This window comes from Armigeres subalbatus, chromosome 3 (assembly GCF_024139115.2).
Source record: "Armigeres subalbatus isolate Guangzhou_Male chromosome 3, GZ_Asu_2, whole genome shotgun sequence".
NCBI classification, from domain to species: Eukaryota; Metazoa; Arthropoda; class Insecta; order Diptera; family Culicidae; genus Armigeres; species Armigeres subalbatus.
In genome coordinates this window covers 123,102,752-123,125,544 of record NC_085141.1, presented here as the reverse complement: position 1 = coordinate 123,125,544, position 22,793 = coordinate 123,102,752, and the positions used below count along the sequence as shown (strand labels likewise).

Here is a 22,793-nt window from a genome sequence, read left to right as displayed (position 1 = left end):
TAATAAGCTATATTTTTTTTCAGAAACATGTTTTCAGACTTGTTGTATATTTAGGATTTTTCATGTATACAGAATTATAGATTTTTAAATTTTGTCCATTCGACCTTTTGTCCCCTCGACCTTTTGTCCCGTCGACCTTTTGTCCTTTCGACCTTTTGTCCCTTCGACCTTTTGTCCCATCGACCTTTTGTCTCTTCGACCTTTTGTTCGTCGACCTTTTGTCCTTCGACCTTTTGTCTTTCGGCATTCTGTCCCAAAGCCGTATATGTATACAAAGATGATAAGTGAAAGACTTGCTCTTTCTCTTTAGGATTCAATCCCTGACTACCAGCATTATTCCGTCTCACCTGCTTTAAAATAAGTTACTGACGAGACGATTTCTAAATACAATTTCCGTCAGGTAATCCTGGTAAACATAAAGGGTCTAAATTCGGAACAAAACGGAAAACATTGAACTTATTTAAAGTTCCATTATTTCATTTCAGTGCTAAATTTGTTCTTGATGTTAGCATCATGCCCAATGTACTCCTGCTGTCTACAACCTTCAAAATAATGTTCACGACCGTATAAAAGTTTTCACACAATTTCATTGAAAAACACTGTTTTTTTTGGCACAATTATGTGTAAAATAGTTTTGGAAAAGATTTGTAATTCACGTCAAGCTAAAAATAAACAGTTTTAATTCCCCTTCCGTCTCCAGGCGAATAAAGGTTGCATGAAGAAGAAGCCGAAAGATATTAGAAAAAAATAGCACGGGAAAGTACTCGGCGAAATTTATAAAACTCTTCTCACAAATTCATCAGTGCAATATCACAGAATAAAATTCAAAATCGAAATTATGTGTTTTTATACAATACTAGCAGACCCGACGAACTTTGTTTCGTCTAAAATTGATTTATTGTCTGATTAGTTCTCGAGTTATGCTTAAATTGCTGATTCATTTGTATGGGAGCCCCCCTTTCCAAAAGAGGGAGGGGTCTCAAACCATTATAAGAACCTTCCCCGGCCCCAAAAACCTCTGCATACAAATTTTCACACCGATCGGTAGTGTAGTTTCCGAGTCTATAAGGGTCAGACAGACAGAAATTCATTTTTGTGTATATAGAAGAAGAAGAAGAAGATAAGGAAAGTTCTTCCCCGTACTGCTAACTGCATTTATCTAAATTGCTTCTAGAATTTTCGAGAAGCGTTTTCAAAATTTAATCGTTTGCTTTCCCGTGCTATTCTTTCCAAATACATATGTATCATCTTTTAGCTTCTTCTTCTTAATCTTTTTTATTTGATCTTTATTCGCCAATTTAGCATGGAGCGCCAAACTTTATTAAAACCTCGTCCTTTCTAACTGAGACGTTAGTTAAATAATTTTCAAAAGCTAAGTAGGGTTAAGTCAGGCATTTTCGTCTTTTCGTCATAGTCTCGAAAACCAATAAAAGAGACACTTTTCTGCCAAACTCATCCATACCAAACCGTAAGCTCAGGAGAAACGTTCTGCTATAGTGGAGTTCTACCAATTGGATGTTGCTTTCGTTGGTTTTAGCCCCTACGACGATGGACGGAAATACCTGCCGTGTCCCTATGTTTGTGTTCCGAAAAAAATCAGCGAGCTTCATAGAAAAGAAATCGTTTCCAAGAATATTGCACTAAGTGGCACAACTTTGTGCTTGCCCTGCTCTCACCGGCATGATTCTCTTCGTCTTCGTCTTCGTGTTGGCTTTGTTACACGATGAGTATCAGCGTCACTCTCTGTGGTGTGTAATAAAATCTCCTCATTGTGCACAGTGTGTGAGGAAATGCCAGCTCTGTAACAGTAATACGTGATATTGATAACAAAACATGATATGAACTTGATTGAAATAAGAGTAAAAATAACAAACGAAATTAACAAAAAATCTGTGTTTCTAATAAGAGTCTGTGTTTCTAATAAGAGTGGAATGGCGAGTAAGCATTCGAGCGGTGGTTCCCAAACGCGACGATCGATAGCACCGGCTGGCAGTACGACAGGTGGAGTAGTCACGAACAAAGCGAACCGTCCGGATAATTTTCCGGAGACTACGAGGAAGATGGAAAATATCGCACAGTCCGTTCTTAAAGATCAGGCAGATGCGGTAGTATCGAAATAAGTTCCAAACCCGAAATGGGAATCAGTCTGCGGTTGAAGTTGTGTCCTCTCCCAACAACCAGGTAAACGTTACCGAAACGGTGAGTACTGCAAAAGGTGTTATTCCGAAATCCACTAAAGCGCAAATCTGTGCACCGAAGAGAAAAAATCCAGCGAATTAGAAACAATCCCCCTATGCAGTCAAAACCTCTCTATGTCAGACGAAATCCCCCGCGGCGCGTTTGCGTAAACCGAGTCAGCGGATTTTGCAACGAACCAGATAATCTCGCTATGGTACAGTGCGATGAATGTAATTCGTGGTACCATTTCACGTGTGTCGTAGTGAGTCAATCAGTTGAAGACCTAAGTTTGTCGTGCCCATGTTGTGCAAGTGTGTTCAAAATTGAAACCCCCGAGTGACTCCAGCTGAAAGAAGTGCCCGAGGGATCCAAGGAACCAGCAATGGCTAACTGCATCGAACTCCACCCCCTAACGTCGTAGCATCAGAGAAATCTGTTGGAAAATCAAGTAGGCGTAGCGAACTAAGGAAAATTGAACTACAGCTGAAGAAACTCGAAAAAGAGAGGAAGTGCCAATTGCAGTATTTAGAGCAGAAGTATAGCTTGCTACAGGAGCTGGAGAGTGAAACTTCATCGCCGGTCAGCAATCCGCATTCTTTGTAGGAAAACGTGGAAAAAGTGCAGCAATGGATGGAAGACACGGAAAAATGCGGTGACGACTCCGGTAGATGCCGGCTTGGAGAAGGCCCCAGTCAACGCACTTGAACAGCGCAGCTTGCAGAGAGCTCAAAGATCCAGACATTTGACTTCGGATGCGGGGAATGACTACTATGACGACGAACTTGAGATCGAAACGCTAGTCAATAAGCAACCAGATGTAAGTCGTCGGCTGGCTAATTCCGCAGCAAACAACCCTTTTATCTCACGTTCAAACATAAACATTCCTCATGAGGCTAGTAAAACGATTGACTACAGAAGAAACGTAAGACAACGAGTAAGGATTTCAGAAATGACTGTATCTCCTACAGTACAGAACAATGCTACTGATTTTACGTTGCTCCATCTGGTCTTTTTGAAGAATCTGCAGCTGATCCACGACAACCACAGTGGTTTAGCACTCGTCAGGGCATTTCTTCGAACCGCGGAGGAACAGGACCATTTATTGACGGCTTAGATTTCGTTCCTGGACAAGGTTCTACCCCAATTTCTCGCTTGCAGCAACGGAGAAATCAGAGTAAAAATAACAAACAAAATAACTTTTTTTTTTTTTTTTTTTTAACTAATTTTATTTGCTAATTATCTAATACATGCATTCATCTCTTAGACTAGGTGTTCCGTGTTTTCTTAACATTATCATCCTTATTTGCTATGTTACGCTTTTAGTTATTATTATTATCAATTGCCTCTAGCAGTTAGAATTTTTTCCTCTGGTTGAATTGAACCATGTAGGAATTACAATGTTTTCTACTTAAACTAAACTTAACCTATTTTATACTAAGGGTACAAGGAGATAATCGTTGCAATAGAAGATTGCAACGATTTTTGTCTAAAATTGGAAATTATTTTGTTGGACATTTGTTGCAATGTCTCAATATTAGAAATTCTATGAAGTTCATTGGTACTATACCACGGAGGCAACTTCAGAATCATTTTCAAAATTTTATTTTGAATCCTCTGGAGTGCCTTCTTTCTGGTATTGCAGCAACTAGCCCATATTGGCACAGCATACAACATGGCAGGTCTAAAATTTGTTTGTAAATCAAAAGTTTGTTCTTAAGACAAAGTTTTGATTTTCTGTTTATAAGTGGATATAGGCACTTAATATATTTGTTACATTTGGCTTGAAGGCCTTCAATGTGATTTTTAAAAGTTAATTTTTGATCTAGCAGAAGTCCTAAATATTTAGCTTCGCTAGACCAATTAATTGGAACCCCATTCATAGTGACAATATGTCTGCTAGAAGGTTTCAAATAAGAAGCTCTCGGCTTATGTGGGAAAATTATAAGCTGAGTTTTGGAAGCATTCGGGGAAATTTTCCATTTTTGCAAGTAAGTGGAGAAAATATCCAAACTTTTTTGCAATCTACTACAAATGACACGAAGGCTTCGCCCTTTGGCTGAAAGGCCCGTGTCATCTGCAAACAAAGATTTTCGACACCCTTGTGGTAAATCAGGTAAGTCAGAAGTAAAAATGTTATACAATATGGGCCCCAGTATGCTGCCTTTGGGGACACCAGCCCTTACAGGTAATCTATCAGATTTAGTATTCTGATAGTTTACCTGCAGTGAGCGATCTGATAAATAATATTGGATCAGTTTAATGATGTACAGAGGAAAATTAAAATTCATCAATTTTACAATCAAACCTTCATGCCAAACACTGTCAAATGCTTTCTCTATATCAAGAAGAGCAACTCCAGTCGAATATCCTTCAGATTTGTTGAGCCGAATTAAGTTCGTAACTCTTAATAACTGATGAGTGGTTGAATGCCCATGGCGAAAACCAAATTGCTCATCAGCAAAAATAGAATTGTCATTAATATGAACCATCATTCTATTTAAAATAATCTTTTCAAACAGTTTGCTTATTGAAGAAAGCAAACTGATTATGCGATAACTAGAAGCCTCAGCTGGATTTTTGTCCGGCTTCAAAATTGGAACAACTTTGGCGTTTTTCCATTTATCTGGAAAGTATGCCAATTGAAAACATTTGTTAAATAAATTATCCAAAAAGGATAACGAGCTCTCAGGAAGTTTTTGATAAGTATGTAGAAAATACCATCATCACCCGGGGCTTTCATATTTTTAAATTTTCTAGTAATAGATCTCACTTCATCCAAATTAGTTCCCAACGAAGGGTCAAAAACATTCTCTTGATTGAGAATGTCTTCGAAGCTCCGTGTAACCTGATCCTCAATTGGACTAGTGAGACCTAGGCTAAAATTATGGGCACTCTCGAACTGCTGAGCAAGTTTTGAGCCTTTTCGCCATTTGTTAATAAAATTTTATTTCCCTCTTTAAGCGCTGGAATTGGCTTTTGAGGTTTTTTAAGAATTTTTGTTAATTTCAAAAGGGTTTCGAACTGGGATCCAACTTCGAGATATTATTCTCAAAATTGGTATTTGGTATTAAACGTTTTTTTTTAATTTCATTTTGCAAATCTCGGCAACTAACTATCAACGCGGGATCGCGAGTTCTTTGGTATTGCGTTTGTCTCACATTTTTAAGACGGATCAGTAGCTGAAGATCGTCGTCAATAAAAATGGAGTTGAATTAAATTCCACATTTAGGAATTGCAATGCCTCTGGCTTCGACAATTAGATTTGTCAAAGATACGAAAGCATTATCAATATCACTTTTGGTATCGAGAGGAATATCAACATCAATATTCCTATCGATATTCGTTTTATATAAAATCCCAATCAGCTCTATGATAATTAAAAGTAGAGCTGATTGGATTATAAATGGCTTCTTGTGAGATTTCAAATGTCACAGGAAGGTGATCAGAGTCAAAGTCAGCATGAGTTACCAATTGGCCACACAGCTGACTTGAATCCGTTAAAACTAAATCAATTGTAGAAGGATTTCGACTGGAAGAAAAACAAGTTGGTCCATTGGGATATTGAATAGTATAATATCCCGCAGAACAATCTTCAAATAAAATTTTACCATTGGAATTGCTTTGAGCATTATTCCATGAACGGTGTTTGGCATTGAAGTCACCAATTACGAAGAATTTTGATTTGTTGCGAGTCAGAATTTGAAGATCAGCTTTCAACAAATTCTTTTGCTGCCCATTGCATTGAAAAGGCAAGTAGGCTGCAATGAAGGAAAATTGTCCAAAATTTGTTTCAACAGAAACTCCCAAGGTTTCAAAAACTTTGGTTTCAAACGAAGAAAATAATTTATGTTTGATACGTCTATTAATGACAATGGCGACCCCACCACAGGCGCTGTCAAGACGATCATTTCTGTAGACAAAATAGTTTGGATCTCTTTTAATGGAGAGTCCTGGTTTTAAATACGTTTCAGTTATAATGGCAATATGCACATTATGAACTGAAAGGAAGTTGAATAATTCATCTTCCTTACCCTTTAGAGAGCGGGCATTCCAATTTAGAACTTTCACACAATTATTTGGATCCATTGAAACGGAGTCCGATAACAATTTTTTGTGTGTACTTTATACCAACCTGAACAGCTTCAGGAATGGTATTTGCTTTGAACATTGCATCAATCATGTGATGCAATTGTTCAGTTAAAAAATCAAAATCGGAAGCAGTCATGCTACCTGAATCGGCAACATGACCGTTAATTTCCGTTGGGACATGGGTATAAACCTCATTTTGAGAAGAGAAATTTGGTCTACCAGCAGCGATGTTTGCATACGTAGGTACATTGGAAAAATTGGAATTTACTGAAGTGCTTGCTACCCGTTGACGAGCGGCAAAATTTGTTTGTGAATTGTGGTGGGTATGAATTGCTCGACCGGTAACTGGTTTCGAAAATTGAGCGTTTGAAAAATTTCTACCCGTCGAATCTGCGATCCGATTGGAATTTCCCGTCATCAATTTTGCACGGGAATTCAAAACTTTTTTGCGTGAAGGGCATTCCCAGAAATTGGATTTATGATTGCCCCACAGTTTGCGCACTTAAATTTATTGGAATCTTCTCTCTCACAGGACATGCGTCCTTGGCGTGAGAGGTTCCACCACAAATCATGCATTTAGCATCCATGTGACAATGTTTGGTTCCATGACCCCACTTTTGGCACTTACGGCACTGGGTAGGGTTTTGGAAATTTCCCCAAGCCTGCGGAAATGTTCCCATGTAACACGGACATGAGACATAATACAGGCATTTTCCAACTTTTTCATATTATTTAGTTCACTTTTGTTAAAATGAACTAAATAAAATTCTTGAGAAAGGCCCCTCTGGGAAGTACTAGAATGGGATTTCTTTGTCATCTTAATTACTTGGACTAGTGAAAATCGAAGTAATTGAGAAATTTCAATTTAATCTCATCCAGTGATTTGTCATCACTGGGGAGACCTTTCAAGACGACTTTGAACAATCGCTCAGTTTTGTCGTCGTATGTGAAGAATTTATGGCGCTTCTCAGTTAAATAGTGAAGAAGACGTTTGCGATCGTCAAAGGATCCCGGCAAAACGCGGCAGTCACCCTTCCTAGCAATCTGAAATGAAACCTTGATCCCCTGAAGGTTACTCAAAATCTCATTCCGGAAGCCAGAAAACTCGGCAACAGATACCACAATTGGCGGAATCCTTTGCTTTTTCGCATGAATCGAATCACCTGGGCTAGAGGTAGATTCGATTTGCTCAATTTCATCATTAATCAAATCGAACTGATTGCTCAGTTCGATTGGAGAAGAATTATTTCCGATATTAGAGTTAGAAGGAATATCTGAATTCTCCAGCTTCCTTCTATTTTTTCCGCGCTTGGGCAGGACGGTCTTGAAACCTTGTTTCTTTGAAGGAAGTGGAGAATTCAGAGACTCCCCTTCCTCTTGTTTTTGTTAATACTCATTGCTGAGCGTGGAGACGTGACCTTCTAAGAGGTTTTTTCCCAGAACGGTGTCCCTGCAGGATTACCACCGCTTGTCGGAATTTTACTTCCGCAAACGGGTCCAACGTAAAACGAAGGCACGGGTCCTTGCAAAGATCGTAACGGGATCAGTGGGTACAAATAGCGCTAAGAAGCACCGTTGAAATTAAAATAGCTTCGGGTAGTATTAAAAACTTCCTTCCGCAAAGAGAGAAAGAACCGCACAGCACGAAAGCACGATGCGGTCTGAACAAAATAACAAAAAATTGTACCGAACTCGTATCGTTCGTTCGCGCGTTTAGTTAACGTTTGCAGCGATTCCTTCGCCTTCTGGTCACCATTTGACAGCATCAGCTTGGACGGTTTGTTAATGCCAAGGCTTTCCAGCGAGAGATACTGCTTCATGGCCTCGTGCAACTAACTCGTTATTTGATTTGAGTTCACATTCACAAATTTGAACGCAGTGATGGTTAGAATGACCGATGCCGTTTCTTGTCATAGAGCAGCATCCATAAACACTCCACCCTAGGCGTGTTTTTACAGCTATAGGCTCGTTTATCCGTCCTTCACGACATTTTGTCACGTTGCCCAAGCTTGCATAATCCAATCCTATGAGCAGATGTGGACTGACTTCCCGCGACGGTTCCACCGGCAACCCTTCTAGATGTTGGTACTTTTTCTCTAGCACTGTATGTATCTCGCAGAGATTGAACTTTTTGCTGGGATTTATAACGCTAGAAATCTGAAAGTTGACCCTTTGAGAACGGTTTTCTGTTCTGTAGATGCCAGTCCATCGCAGACAAAACAAGCTTGTAGGACGTTGAATCCCTAATTCGTCCGCCAAGCTTTGTTCCATTAGTGTTAGTTTGAAGCCGTCATCGATGAAGGCAAAGGGGAGAACCGGCACGAATCTAAAGAGGGTTTCAGACTGCCCTTGATGTACATTACAGCTGGTGTTGGTACATTGATTCCCATGAACGTACGGGGACGTCGCAGGCCCAGAGAACCTAGTTGATGATTGCCTTCCTTCATCGTCAAGAAGTGGATGGTGTTGGTAAGTGCATCCGTTGGTACCGCATACGCTTTTCTGTTTGCATGGGCCGTTATGCCTCCGTATGCACATTCTACATATTCTGAACTCTCGCACTACCGCTTATCTTGAATCGTAGCCAAGCTCCTTGAACCGTTTGCACTGCGATAAAGTCGAACAATGTTCTTTGCATTCCACGCACTCTTTGCCAAGATCCTTTGGAGTCATTTTGTTGTATGTAGCGGTGTTCGACGATCTCCTTGACAATAGATTATTCTCTTCTGAATGAAGGTTCAGGAAGCTATCCCTTTTTGAAGCTATAGGGCGAACATATTTTCCTGCAGAAAACGATACGACGCTGGCGTCCTCAGCCACGGAGCGTACCCATAAGCTAAAATCCAGAAGGTTGGGCGACGGATTGCTACGAGTGTACTTCGCCCAGTCCAGTTTTAACGTCGTCGGTTGTCTTTCTACCAGCTCGTACCTCAATGAAGCGTAGTACATGAAATCCCCAATCTCACAGGCTTCCACTGTTGCAACCAGGTTTTCTACACTGATAGTGTCCGGTACTAGGGTACGCTTTTCTGAAAGGTGAAAATTTCCACCAAAATTCATTATTAAAATACATCGTCGCAAAACGTGTTCAAATGCTCATATATAGTTTGTATGAATCACCAATGATCATACTTTATGTATATGGTATAACAGTTAACATAATCCGTATTCTTCCCTCCCCCTTCATACGGGAGCTTGGCAGAAGGAAGGTCGTGTGATATATGCCATCACAAATATTGCCCTCCGCTCGCTTTCAAAACGACTTCTATACAAACATTCTTCATGCCTGCCGTATCCTAACGGAACTATCAATTCTATACTTTCGCCTCTAATTCTATCATGAACATGTACGTCCAAGTTTGGAAGATGATATTAGCATTTCCATATCATTATAATCCGTATAGTTAGTTAGATTTTCATTGTATGGCTTATGTGTCCGTCACTGGGGGATCTCCCCCTAATATAAAATAATTTGTGGGCAGCAGGGACTATGTCCAAGGGCTTGACGATCCCTCCCCAGGCCATCTGCGAGTTGTGGGGCTTGCCTAGGATGTGGTGGGGTTTTTTATATTTATACTCCTCGAATATTTTTGAAAAATAGGTATAAGATGATCTCAATTGAAGTACACTGACCCGACAATCATGGGTCACACACTAATATGAGTCATTTCCATTTAACCAACACGCAAATTGGAGTGACTAATTATTGTTACAAAGTGAGCCATATATGTGGGGTTAGTGTAGGGAGTGAGTGCTAGTAATGGACCCTTTAACAACAGAAACTTAATTCAATCGCTTCGCTAGAGTAAGACTCATGACAAATTGCCATTCTGCAGCACTATATGACAAGCAACAGGTATCAGCATCGCGTTTCGTACATAAAACATGGTAAAACATTCATTTTTACTACTAAAATATGTATTTTAAAATTATGTAGCCAGGTTGCCTATTATGGCCACCCCCGGGTCCATAATACGCAACATCGAGTTTGTTTACATACGTATTATGGTCCCCCCATTTGATTTACATGTTCCATTTCCACATGTTCCTGTTGCCTATTATGGACCCCCCCTTCTGTGCTAGTAATGGACCCTCTAGCGCGTCTACATTCATAAATTAGTTAATATAACTGAATTTTAGTCTCCCAGTGTAAAACAATTGTATGGAACTACTACCCTGATAAGTGAAGCAACTTTATCCAATGGAAGTTTGTAGGAAATCGTTGATTCCAGCGTTAACTTTTGGTTTTTGTTTAGGGGGTCCATTATACGCACGGGGTCCATTACTAGCACTCACTCCCTATTTGGTGTTCTACTGGCGCTTGCTTTAAAGGTGGGCCATACCTTTAAAGGTGGGCCATACCATACCGAATGACTTCAAATCCAGTGAGTTCGAAAGCCTTTTCTTTTTGTTCGAAACTCCATATTATTCGGCAACTCAGCCGTACGACTTTTTCTACTAAATACTAATAAATAATGATAAAAAAACTGAATAAAATAAATCAAAAGCATAAATGCGAGTATATATATCTTTGGGTTGTTGATTTTTTTCGGTGAAAAACGACACACACAATTCCCGTTTTTTAATAACGTTTCGGCTTACTCCATTCAGCCATCATCAGATATTGAAAATTGTTTTTCAATATCTGATGATGGCTGAATGGAGTAAGCCGAAACGTTATTAAAAAACGGGAATTGTGTGTGTCGTTTTTCACCGAAAAAAATCAACAACCCAAAGATATAAAAATTCACGGTGACCAAAACCCTACTAAATAAATGTGAGTGTTTGGAAAATTAATTGAATAATTAAAACTTAATTGGCTTACAGTGGAATCAATATAAATTTATTAATCTTTCGAACGTACACCTCCTTTGAAAAAAAAAATTGCTGTTCAATTCAACTACGAGGTCTTTGTGCTTTCGACCGTTCGCCCTTCGAACTTTGCCTTGCGACCCCCTATCATAAATTCACGTAACCAGCGAGCCCGGGGTGATCGATGATTATTAAATTAAATTGTTTCCATTGCCCCACGCCAGCATCATTAAAAATTTATTTCAACTTACGCTTTATTGCTTTCCATTAAATTTCAGGATGGCTGAATGAACCCACCCGAACGGCATTGGTGTTCGAACACTGTTCGCGTGGTTCGCTGCAGGATGTGCTCATCATGGATGACATAAAGCTCGATTGGTCTTTTCGGTTGAGTTTGTTGACGGATCTGGTACGAGGAATGCGTTACCTTCATGGTTCACCGATCCGAGTCCACGGAACGCTATCTTCACGTAACTGCGTGGTGGACGCCCGGTGGGTACTCAAAATCACCGATTACGGCATGTTGAACTTTTACGAAGCGCAAGGTATTACCCCCGTGTCGAAAAGTGCCAAGGATCTGCTCTGGACGGCACCGGAAGCCCTCCGGGCCACCAAGGGTTATCCCAGGGGAGGCACACAGTCCGCCGATGTATACGCATTCGGAATCATCATGCAGGAAGTGGTCGTTCGGGGAGAACCGTACTGCATGCTGTCTCTGTCGCCGGAAGAAATCATAGCAAAAATCAAAAAACCACCCCCACTCATACGTCCGTCCGTGTCGAAGGGAGCGGCCCCACCGGAAGCAATCAACATCATGCGGCAGTGCTGGGCCGAAAGCCCCGAAATGAGACCTGATTTCGTGATGTACGATATAATGATTAGCATACATATTTACCTCTGCGATATTATTCCGAATTGAACCGTTTGATTGTGAAACTGCATGTATTTAAAATTTTAGAACATCCACTTTTAACTTTTCAAGCGTTTATTGCACCTAATAAGAAATCACAAGATTTGGTTTCATGTATTAGCAATTTTTAATGCTTTTTTTCTAAAGTCACTTATGTAGTTTTTCAAACGAACGATTCAATTATTCTAAACTGTTTCTGTAATTTCAGAACACATTTCGAATACCAAAACCATTATGCCCATTTCTACGTATAGACAAAGTATTCCTATTTTTCCTGCAACTCTATTAAACACTCAGTATAACTTCAATGTTTTCTTTGTATTTACGATTTATTTCATTCGTAAATTACCTCACTCACTCACATTTTGTTGTGATAGTTAATATTACATATTATCTTTTTAATGTTATATTTTGATAATCAAGTTCTTCACCACATAACACATCTCGTTATTTTCCTTCCCAATATCAGGATCTGTGAACGATTTAAGCAATTAAATCACGGCCGGAAGGTGAACTTCGTGGACACCATGTTTCAAATGTTGGAGAAGTATTCCAACAACCTGGAGGAGCTGATCCGGGAGCGAACCGAGCAGCTCGATATGGAACGCAAAAAGACTGAACAATTGCTTAACAGGATGCTTCCAAGGTACGTAGAGTCGGTTGCAGAGTTCAAAATAATCAACCTCATGAACCTACTTTGGTCCGAATAGACGTGATGTAGCAACCCTTGGAGTGTTTATTACATTTGTCACATGGATTCACATATTGTCACTGGAACAGCTTAATAGATAAATTCGAATAATACCTACTCGTTGCTTGATTTTGTATTTTTTAGTTATCGTCACTTTTCTTAAGTATCATAACGAAGAAGAACCGGTGCATCATATTATTAATAGTTTTTTACTAAGCAATAAGCTCCTACTCTAACATACACACCGTGTTCCTCAATGAGTTTTGACAAAACGGTGAATCAAACAGAATAGGGGTATTCACTAAACGGCGTAGGTTGCTGCGTATCTGATTATAGAAATGTTTCACGCACAATCATAAGGGACATATTTCAAATCGCCCATGAAACATTTCTATAAACAGATACGCAGCAACCTACGCCGTTTAGTGAATACCCCTAATGAGAATAAACATTGTCAAAGAAATTTAAACGTAGTTGTTGATACTATTTATGCGTAATAAGATATTTTTGTTTTTGCTGGCTTTTGGGATGTCTGTGGGCAAAACTATTTAGAAGCCTTGTACTACCAACATTATTCCGCCCCACCTGGTTAAAAATAAGTTACTGACAAGACGATTTCTAAATACAATCTTGGTAATCTTGGTAAATATAAAAGTTATAAATTCGGAACAAAAACAGGAAACAGAAAACTTCCCTGCCAATGGGTTTTGTGTGTTTGTCGTCGAAATACTGATCCACCTTTATTATTTGAACGACACCTTAAATGAAGTTATTTCGTCTACAACCTTCAAAATAATGTTCACGACCGTATGAAAGTGTTCATACAATTTCATAGCAAAACACTGTCTATTTTGCACAGTTTTGTGTAAAATAGTTTAAGAAAAGATTTATGATTCACGCCAAGCTAAAAATAATCAGTTTAAATTTCCCTTCTGTCTCTAAGCGAATAAGGTTGCATGAAGAAGAAGAAGCCGTAAGATATTTGAAAAAGAAAATGACTCGGTGAAATTCCCCGTACTGCTAAACGCTTTTATCTAAATTGCTTCTAGAACTTTCGAGAAGCGTTTTAAAAATTCCACCGTTTGCTTTCCCGTGCCATTCCTTTCAAATACCATCTTTTGGTTTCTTCTTATTCTTTTTGTTTCAATCCTTATTCGTCAATTTTAGCATGGAGCACCATACTTTATTAAAACGCCCTTTCTAACTGAGACGTAGTTAACTAATTTTTCAAAGCGAAATATGTTTGTGTTCCAAAAAAAATCTGGAAGCTTTATAGAAAACGATATCGTTTCCAAAAATATTGCACTAAGTGGCACAACTTTGTGTTGGCCCAACTCTCACCGGAATGATTTTCTCACTCTTCGCCTTCGTCCTCACTCACCGTGTCGGCTTTGTTACACAATGAGTATCAGCGTCACTCTATGTGGTGTGTATTAAAATCTCCTCATTGTGCACAGTGTGTGAGGAAATGCCAGCTCTGGCCAGCACTAAATTGTATTCCGACTTCCGAAGTTTTACTTCCGAACTTACCTACTTCCGACATCAGGAACATCAAAACAAAATTATTTGAGTTTGACACTGTAATACCGAAGACTGGGTAAATCTGGATACACAATCACTTGTCACTACTAGGCAACGCAATATATTTATTGACACTTTCATAGCTAGACTCCTTCATAATCAAAACTCTCGTTTCCTCCTCATTCATGACTTAGTGATGATAAAAACGGATCAGATTTCTTCTTCTTTATTTATTTATTTTTTTAATTTTAATATTAAGTTGAACACCAAAACAGATCAGATCTTTAGATTTAGATTTAGATCTTTCAATTGTATACGATCTTTTAATCAATTCAATGACATTTAAGTAAAAAGAATTAAACAAACGCTTCATCAGCATACATTTATATTTTTATTCCATAAGGTCAACCAAGTTCGTATAAATTCTTCCAACATTTTTTTTGTTGGCACAATGGAAAACACTTTCACATTTCAGGACTGACGCCGATCTAACTGGATGACTATGAACCCCTTACATGCCTACGTTTTGCACGTGCATACTGGAATTATACGATGTAAAAGCTGCTGTTCCCCAGCTAAACCTAGTCCATAATAGTAAATCCTATTTTGATAACAAAATTATTGTTTATATCAATCCAATCACGTTTCCCATGCTCTGATTGGCATTCTGAACGAAAACATGTGAAATTTGTTTCATAAATTCCTGCATTTTTCGATCGCTTCTTTTCAAACTTGTACTGAAGATTTCATCTTCATTTAGCAACAAATCTCTACTATTTACTCTACTATCTGACGAAACAAATGACGTTCATAGATAAGTCTACGATACGGCTTGAAATGCCCCTAGAGACGTGAGGCACCAAAACGAAGCAATTTTGAGTGTTTCTCATGATGCCCCTGTATTTTCTCAGATTCAGAATAATATTCAAGATTGCGCTTCCATACATTCCTTGCTAAACTCGAATACTTTACAATTTCAGTATTTTTTTTAAAGAACAAAAAGCTTCATTAGTGATAAAAAATGTTTCTTTTCTATCAAAAGACTAGAACCGCCATCCATCAGTGTATGACGAAATTCGCTTCCACAGTATCGTCAAACTCTTTTTTTTTTAACATCGCCGTGTTGCAATAATGCAAAGACCTACCATGTCTGACTATAACAAATACCTCCTTATCTGATCCGCCATCTATTTTGTTTTAATAACGAAAACCGCCTTTTCCAAATTATGACAAACACCGCCTCCAGATGTTATGACGAGAACCGCCTTCTATTTTTTGATTGACGAAATCCGCCTTATCTAAATTTCGACGAGCACCGCCTTCTCTGTTTATGGCGAAAGCCGCCTTCATCGAATTGTGACGAGCACCGCCTTCTATTTTTTTAATGACGAAATCCGCCTTCTTTCAATGGTGACGAAAACCGCCTTTTCCAAATTATGACGAACACCGCCTTCAGATATTATGACGAAAACCGCCTTCTATTTTTTTAATGACGAAATCCGCCTTCTTTCAATGGTGACGAAAACCGCCTTTTCCAGATTATGACGAACACCGCCTTCAGATGTTATGACGAGAACCGCCTTCTAATTTTTTGATTGACGAAATCCGCCTTATCTAAATTACGACGAGCACCGCCTTCTCTGTTTATGGCGAAAACCGCTTTCATCGAATTGTGACGAGCACCGCCTTCTATTTTTTTAATGACGAAATCCGCCTTCTTTCAATGGTGACGAAAACCGCCTTTTCCAAATTATGACGAACACCGCCTGCAGATATTATGACGAAAACCGCCTTCTATTTTTTTCATTGACGAAACTGTGTTTCAAAGCTGTAGTAAATATTTGACATTCTACGTGAAACTAACTATGACAACGTCATACAAAATAAATCTATCGTCAATTTCAAATGCATCTAATAGAATTTCCATTCAACAACTTATTCGTGTATCCACCATGAACACATAATATCTCATCCAAACATCTGTCACTTACAGTAACACTTTTGCCTTTCTCGTATTTTTTTTACTAACTTTACAGTACATCAATCACAAATATTGTGTGGACGTGTTGAATGAAAAACGAATTGATTCGAATATGTTGTTTTACTCAAAATTATCTTTTAGAAAACATCCGGGCCAGGACGTATAGCAGCGAATTGTTTGATAAAAATTTCATTACCCACTAGCACTTTCACCTTTTCACAAAAATGAAATACATAGCACTATAAAACACGATCACTTACAGAAAAAAAAAAATCGAAAGCAAACTGGATCCTTTGTAACTGCCAAACTGGATCCTATTACAGTTACATAATTAGTCCAACAGAATTACAGATCCCAGAACATGAGGTTGCGTTGCTTTGCGTTGCGTTGTAACAGAGTATTTCGTAGATTGCATACTGATAGCTGTCAAGTATTTTCTTTAACTTTCTTACCTCAACTGCTTATGGATTACTATTTGGGATTTAATAGCAACCCAATTGGGGGTCAAAAATGATAAAGCATGAAAGCTACCATTGCCGGCCACGCCCATCTTCTCTGTTACTAAGGAAGGGAAGGAAATGATGATATGACATCTACTTAACGAGAGGCCAGCGACTCACCGACGCCCTCATAGATGTCAAGGAGTTGGATGGTTGGTCGGGAAAATAGTTTAGGAATATCATCATAAGCAAATGATATAATGCGTTTAAACAGACGTTGGGAGTGACCATGCTAAGAAATTTTTGTCACTCCATTGTTAATTGTCCTGGGATGGGGCGAAGCTATTAAACTTGCCCTGGCTACCCAAGTAGCACACATGTCCCACATAGATTACTGCAACGGATATGCGACTAGATTTGGTCACTATCAAGTTGCAACAACCATTTTAGTCTGACTTGTGCTGCTCGGGTAATTAGCCTAGGTTTAAGCGCCATTGTTCGCTCTCTGAAACGAGAAAGAATATAAAATATATTAATTTTCCCTTCCCCTTATGCGATCCCAATTGAAATTATGTACTCATATTAATATATGCCCTTAGTAATAAGCGAAAACCAATATGTAATTTTACAATCACAGAAAATTTTATCGAGAAAATAGGAATATTGAGGAAAGACAATAACAGTCAACAGTTGGTTGAATCAAAGTTAGTTGTATTCGGAAATTACTCCATCGAAACATCGGATCAACCTATTGCTTCAAACTTATTGTGAATGAAGCTGTCACATTTACGTATGATTCATAAACGAATTTATTTTTGATCATCACCGTTTTTAACGGCATTACACGAAGCAATGTGAGCTATCTCTTATGTGATGATATTCCTATCTCATATTATGGGGACTTTTTTATTAATTCAATCTTGATTTTCTAGTTTGAGAGATCACAGTATGCGATGATTGAGGACGGACGTAAAAATCTCACGTTCCGTCAAATATCTTAAAATTTTATCTTTTTCAATTAAAAGTGATTTTTTTAAAGTTTTCGCAAATTGCTGATCCAGATGAGATAAGGTGATAGATAAAGAATATTACATGAGAACATTTACCGTTAGATCGACGGTAATTACGTGCTGTAAAAATATGGCAGAGCGGTTGCTTTTGGACATCAAGAATCAATGACCCCTCCAGAAGTGAGCCTTCTTCGCAGGACAAACGCCAGACACAGCAGTAGCGGGAACAACGACAATAGAACCAGCTCTATTCCACCAGAAACTATAAAGAAATCATTTTCAACGGAGGACTCGGTGTTCGTGTTAGCAGCAGTGGTGCAGTATCCTGTAACAGTTCCAATCCGCCCACCACCATTGCCAGGTTTATCGGTGGCTGAAAACGAAAACGTAGCAGCAACTGCAAATAATCCACATAAGTATCATTTTATTTTTATTCATGTTCTCTATTTTATTCTTTGTCGTATATGTGTGTGTGTTTACTCCCTTCTCTAATTTAATCCTAGACCGTTATCGAGAATCGAACTTGCCGTCTTCGTATTGACGCCTTTGCTTGCAAGCCCAACCGTAGAACATACAGTAGTGCTAATATAGATTGTGACGGTCTGTTTTACTATGATTTACTCATGCATGTTAATGACACTGTTTAATAGCCATTTTACCAAAAGCGTCTTTTATCATACAGTTTATTTCTGCTAGGATCATACCAAACAAAGCTCAAAATCATAATATTCTCCCATAGTTTGGAAAAATTGAGATTAAACACATCAAAGTGGATCAAAATGGTGCATAACGTTTCTCGTATTATATTGGGAACATAAGTTTCACCCAACAAATTTTGTAGATTGTCACGCAGCTGAAATGAATAGGTTGGTCACGATGACGGAAATTCACAACATTATTCGTAATTCGTTTTTCAATCTTTGCTTCGTTTAACTTGAAGTTACAGATATTGAATCAACTACTTCACTTTACGGCAGACCGTCATTGCTTCTTCCAATCAACTAAAGCAATATAAGTGTAATAGCCTGATCAGAATACGTTTTTTTTAATGTAAAAATATGATAATAGGTACCTAAAAGTTTTTAAGATTTGGGTGCATTCAAAGGCTTCACAAATTACCTAACCTAAACAAATTAGTCAACTGTTTAAAAAAAAGCGATTGGAAGTAAATGTTGTAAATCACTGCTTGAACGAGTCGACTAGCTAAATAAGTGTTTTGCTCAAATAAGTTCAGTACTGCTTCTAAATACATAAAAAATTTCGATATTAAGGTATACATTTCAAGTTATAGATTGTATATTTCATAAATTTCTATTGTAATATTGTAATATTTTTGATTCCATATGTGTTTGTTTTATTGGTCTAACACATATTATTTAGCTAGGGCTTAGAAACGCAAATTTAATACTTTTTAGAACAGTTGTGTGCTATAGATAATGGTATACAAATCAAATGTTTGGACGCATAATCACCTTACAAACAAATATGTTACTATTTTCCTAATTTTTCAATATAATGTTCATATATCGCTTCAAATATCTTCACAGAAAATCAATTTTAGTAAATAAGCAGACATTTTCGGAAAGGTTGCACTCGAGATGTATTAGATTTTGGCGGACTTCCAAGATTTTCGAGAAGGTTTTCCACTGGAATCTGAAAAACGCTTTGAAATGTTGAAATGCTCAATTAATAACTAATTAAAATACTCTTTACAGCGCCTGAACACAAAGATTCTTGTTTTTTTTTTCATATAAACCGGTAGTGAATTTCATAGGCAATTCTACAAATCCAAACATTAACTAATACACAAGAAAAAATCAGATCAATTGTTCTCTATATAGAAATGCTAGATATTTTTATTAAGAGTCTTTCAACAATTCTCACTTTTGTATATATCAAATTGTTTTGTAAATAACAGAGTAGAACATGAAATGACAAATGTACGGTAGGATAATAGTTCTGAACATACTGACGTCTTACTACTTTTCCATGCTGCCAAAAAATCGAGTGTACGTTTTCATACCGCGATTTATATGTTGAAAATATTGCAGGCCACCTAAATGTTTTGTTCTGCGTTGTGCGAATGAGTAAATTAATTAACAAATACAGAACGATCAAGCGATCTTCGAAATATTTTGTTCTGTTTTGTGTGAGTAAATAAATTAATTAGCAAATGAAACATTAGTGCGCGTACGATCGGGTTTCCTCTAATAAGCAGAACGATCGCGCGATCATTGATATATTTGGCTCTGCGTTGTGCGGGTAATTAAAATTAAATTAATGAACAAATAAAAAGTTTGTGCGTGTTCTATCGTGTTTCTATTAGTACGCAGAGCGATCGCGCGATCATCAAAATATTTTGTTCTGCTAAGTGCGGTCAATAAATCGATTAACTAGTGCGCGTTCAATTGTGTTTTTGTTTAAACTCCATCAAACTACACGTTACACACGGCAAACCGTTTACCAAAACGAACCCTGCTACATTTCCTACCCTATATTTCCAACATCCCAGTGATTTCTCGTGGAAGTGCAGATGACTCGTCGGCTTCCATCAAAGCGAGTATCACGTCATCATTTTCCTACCCATTCCCCAATTGACCTGCATTCGGACACGGCCGGCGCTGGTATTGCTTGATTTTGGGTCACCAGTTTTTACACATTGAGGAAGATGTTAGTCCCAAACATCATCTGTTGGTTCTCTGTGTAATTTCAGCTGACCTGGCAATAACGGAGTAGCAACCGTGGGCGGTCAATCATGCTCATGCTCATGCTCAATTCAATCTTGATTTTCTAGTACCTATTTGGCACGCCATACCTAGGTATATATAAAATGTTGTGAAATGTGATTAAAATAATTTTGCTTAGATTTCCAAGAATGAAACTCTACATCAACGCACTATGTTCAATGAAAGTATGATATCCCATAATTTTCCTCAATATCACACTTACAATTTTATTTATTTTTTAAGGATTTAGCTGTGATATGATGATATGATGAATAATATCTAAAATGCATGTCCTATCTTATGAAGTCTTATGCAGTCTCTTATAAAAGTTATGTTTTCGCTCATCCATTCCCATGAATAAGCATGAATGAAGTGAATTCAATAAAGCTGATTTGGATATTGATAGCTATAATTTTTTCTTGTTTTCGCTTAAATTTAGGAATGAAAATTGGTTTTGAAATTGAACCTCGTTTGACTATGTTTTTGTTTTAGTTTGTACAAGAATATTAGTGAAGATCAGTATATTTGTTCTGAAACGCAGTTTCGATTTTTGCGGCGTGGTTCAGATATCGGATTGCGCAGACATGTTTTTACTTAAAATTAATCTGCACGGTTTTGCCTTTCTCGTATACTAAGTATACGGTAAAGGCTATATGATCGCTCCAAAAACAAACTTTTTATAGAAGGCCCGGAGACCCATAGTGTTATATACCAATCGACTCAGTTCGACGAATTGAGGTGATGTCTGTGTGTGTGTGTGTGTGTGTGTGTGTGTGTGTGTGTGTGTGTGTGTGTGTGTGTGTGTGCGCAAAACTACTCAAAAAATGTCACTCATTTTTCGGGCACTTACCCTCAACCGATTTGCTCGCAACAAGTTGCATTCGACGCAGAATCCTGTCCCATTGTTTCCTATTTGAAATTGGCCAGATCGGACTATGGGATCCGAAGTTATGGCCAAAATACAAATTCATACGAAAAAATCGCGTAGAAAATGTCACTCATTTTTCGGGAACTTATCCTCAACCGATTTGCTCGCAACAAGTTGCATTCGACGCAGAATCCTGTCCCATTGTTTCCTATTTGAAATTGGCCAGATCGGACTATGGGATCCGAAGTTATGGCCAAAATACAAATTCATACGAAAAAATCGCGTGGAAAATGTCACTCATTTTTCGGGCACCTAACTTCAACCGATTTGCTTGCAACAAGTTGCATTCGACGCAGAATCCTGTCCCATTGTTTCCTATTTGAAATTGGCCAGATCGGACTATGGGATCGAAAGTAATGGCCAAAATACAAATTCATACAAAAAAATCGCGTAAAAAATGTCACTCATTTTTCGGGCACTCATCCTCAACCGATTTGCTCGCAACTATTTGCATTCAACGCAGAATCCTGTTCCATTGTTTCCTATTTGAAATTGGCCAGATCGAACTATGGGATCCGAAGTTATGGCCAAAATACAAATTCATACGAAAAAATTGCGTCAAAAATGTCACTCATTTTTCGGGCACTTATCTTCAACCGATTTGCTCGCAACAAGTTGCATTCGACGCAGAATCCTGTCCCATTGTTTCCTATTTGAAATTGGCCAGATCGGACTATGGGATCGAAAGTAATGGCCAAAATACAAATTCATACAAAAAAATCGCGTAAAAAATGTCACTCATTTTTCGGGCACTCATCCTCAACCGATTTGCTCGCAACTATTTGCATTCGACGCAGAATCCTGTCCCATTGTTTCCTATTTGAAATTGGCCAGATCGAACTATGGGATCGAAAGTTATGGCCAAAATACAAATTCATACGAACAAATCGCGTAAAAAATGTCACTCATTTTTCGGGCACACATCCTTAACCGATTTGCTCACAACAAGTTGCATTCGACGTAGAATCCTGTCCCGTTGTTTCCTATTGACAATTGGCCATATCGGACTGTGGGATCGAAAATTATACCATTTTTACCCTTCTTACATCCTAAGAAGGGTATAAAGATCGCTTGAAAAACCGACTTTTTATCCGAGGCTCGGAAACCCAAGTCGTATATACCAATCAACTCAGCTCGACGAACTGAGCACATGTATGTATGTGTGTCTGTGTGTGTGCGTGTGTCTGTGTGTGTGCGTGTGTGCGTATGTGTGTGCGTTACAAAAATGTCACATCAAGATCTCAGCCGTCCGTGGACCGATTTGCACGATTTTAACACTAAACGAAAGCTATGACTTTGTCATTGTACAAGTTTAATTTTTTTTTGCAATCGGACATTTGGTTCCAGAGATATGTGAGAAATACGAACATGAAGTGTATTTTCAGAAAACTAACAAAATAATGTCACATGAATATCTCAGCCGTCTGTAAACAAATTTGAATGATTTTATCTTTAAACGAAAGCTATGACTTTGCCATTGAACCCATTTTGTTTTTGCAATTAGACA

At 38.2% G+C, this 22,793-nt stretch overlaps 1 protein-coding gene across 1 annotated transcript in view; it reads left to right on the top strand.

Annotated features, from left to right (window-relative positions):
• The window catches only part of LOC134220553 (uncharacterized), a 286,010-nt gene that overhangs the window by 224,008 nt on the left and 39,209 nt on the right, over positions 1-22,793 (top strand). The window contains exons 10-11 of the mRNA XM_062699640.1: positions 11,358-11,943; positions 12,459-12,635. Of these exons, the coding sequence (XP_062555624.1) occupies positions 11,358-11,943; positions 12,459-12,635 (763 nt within the window). The remainder of the gene's footprint in view (positions 1-11,357; positions 11,944-12,458; positions 12,636-22,793) is intronic.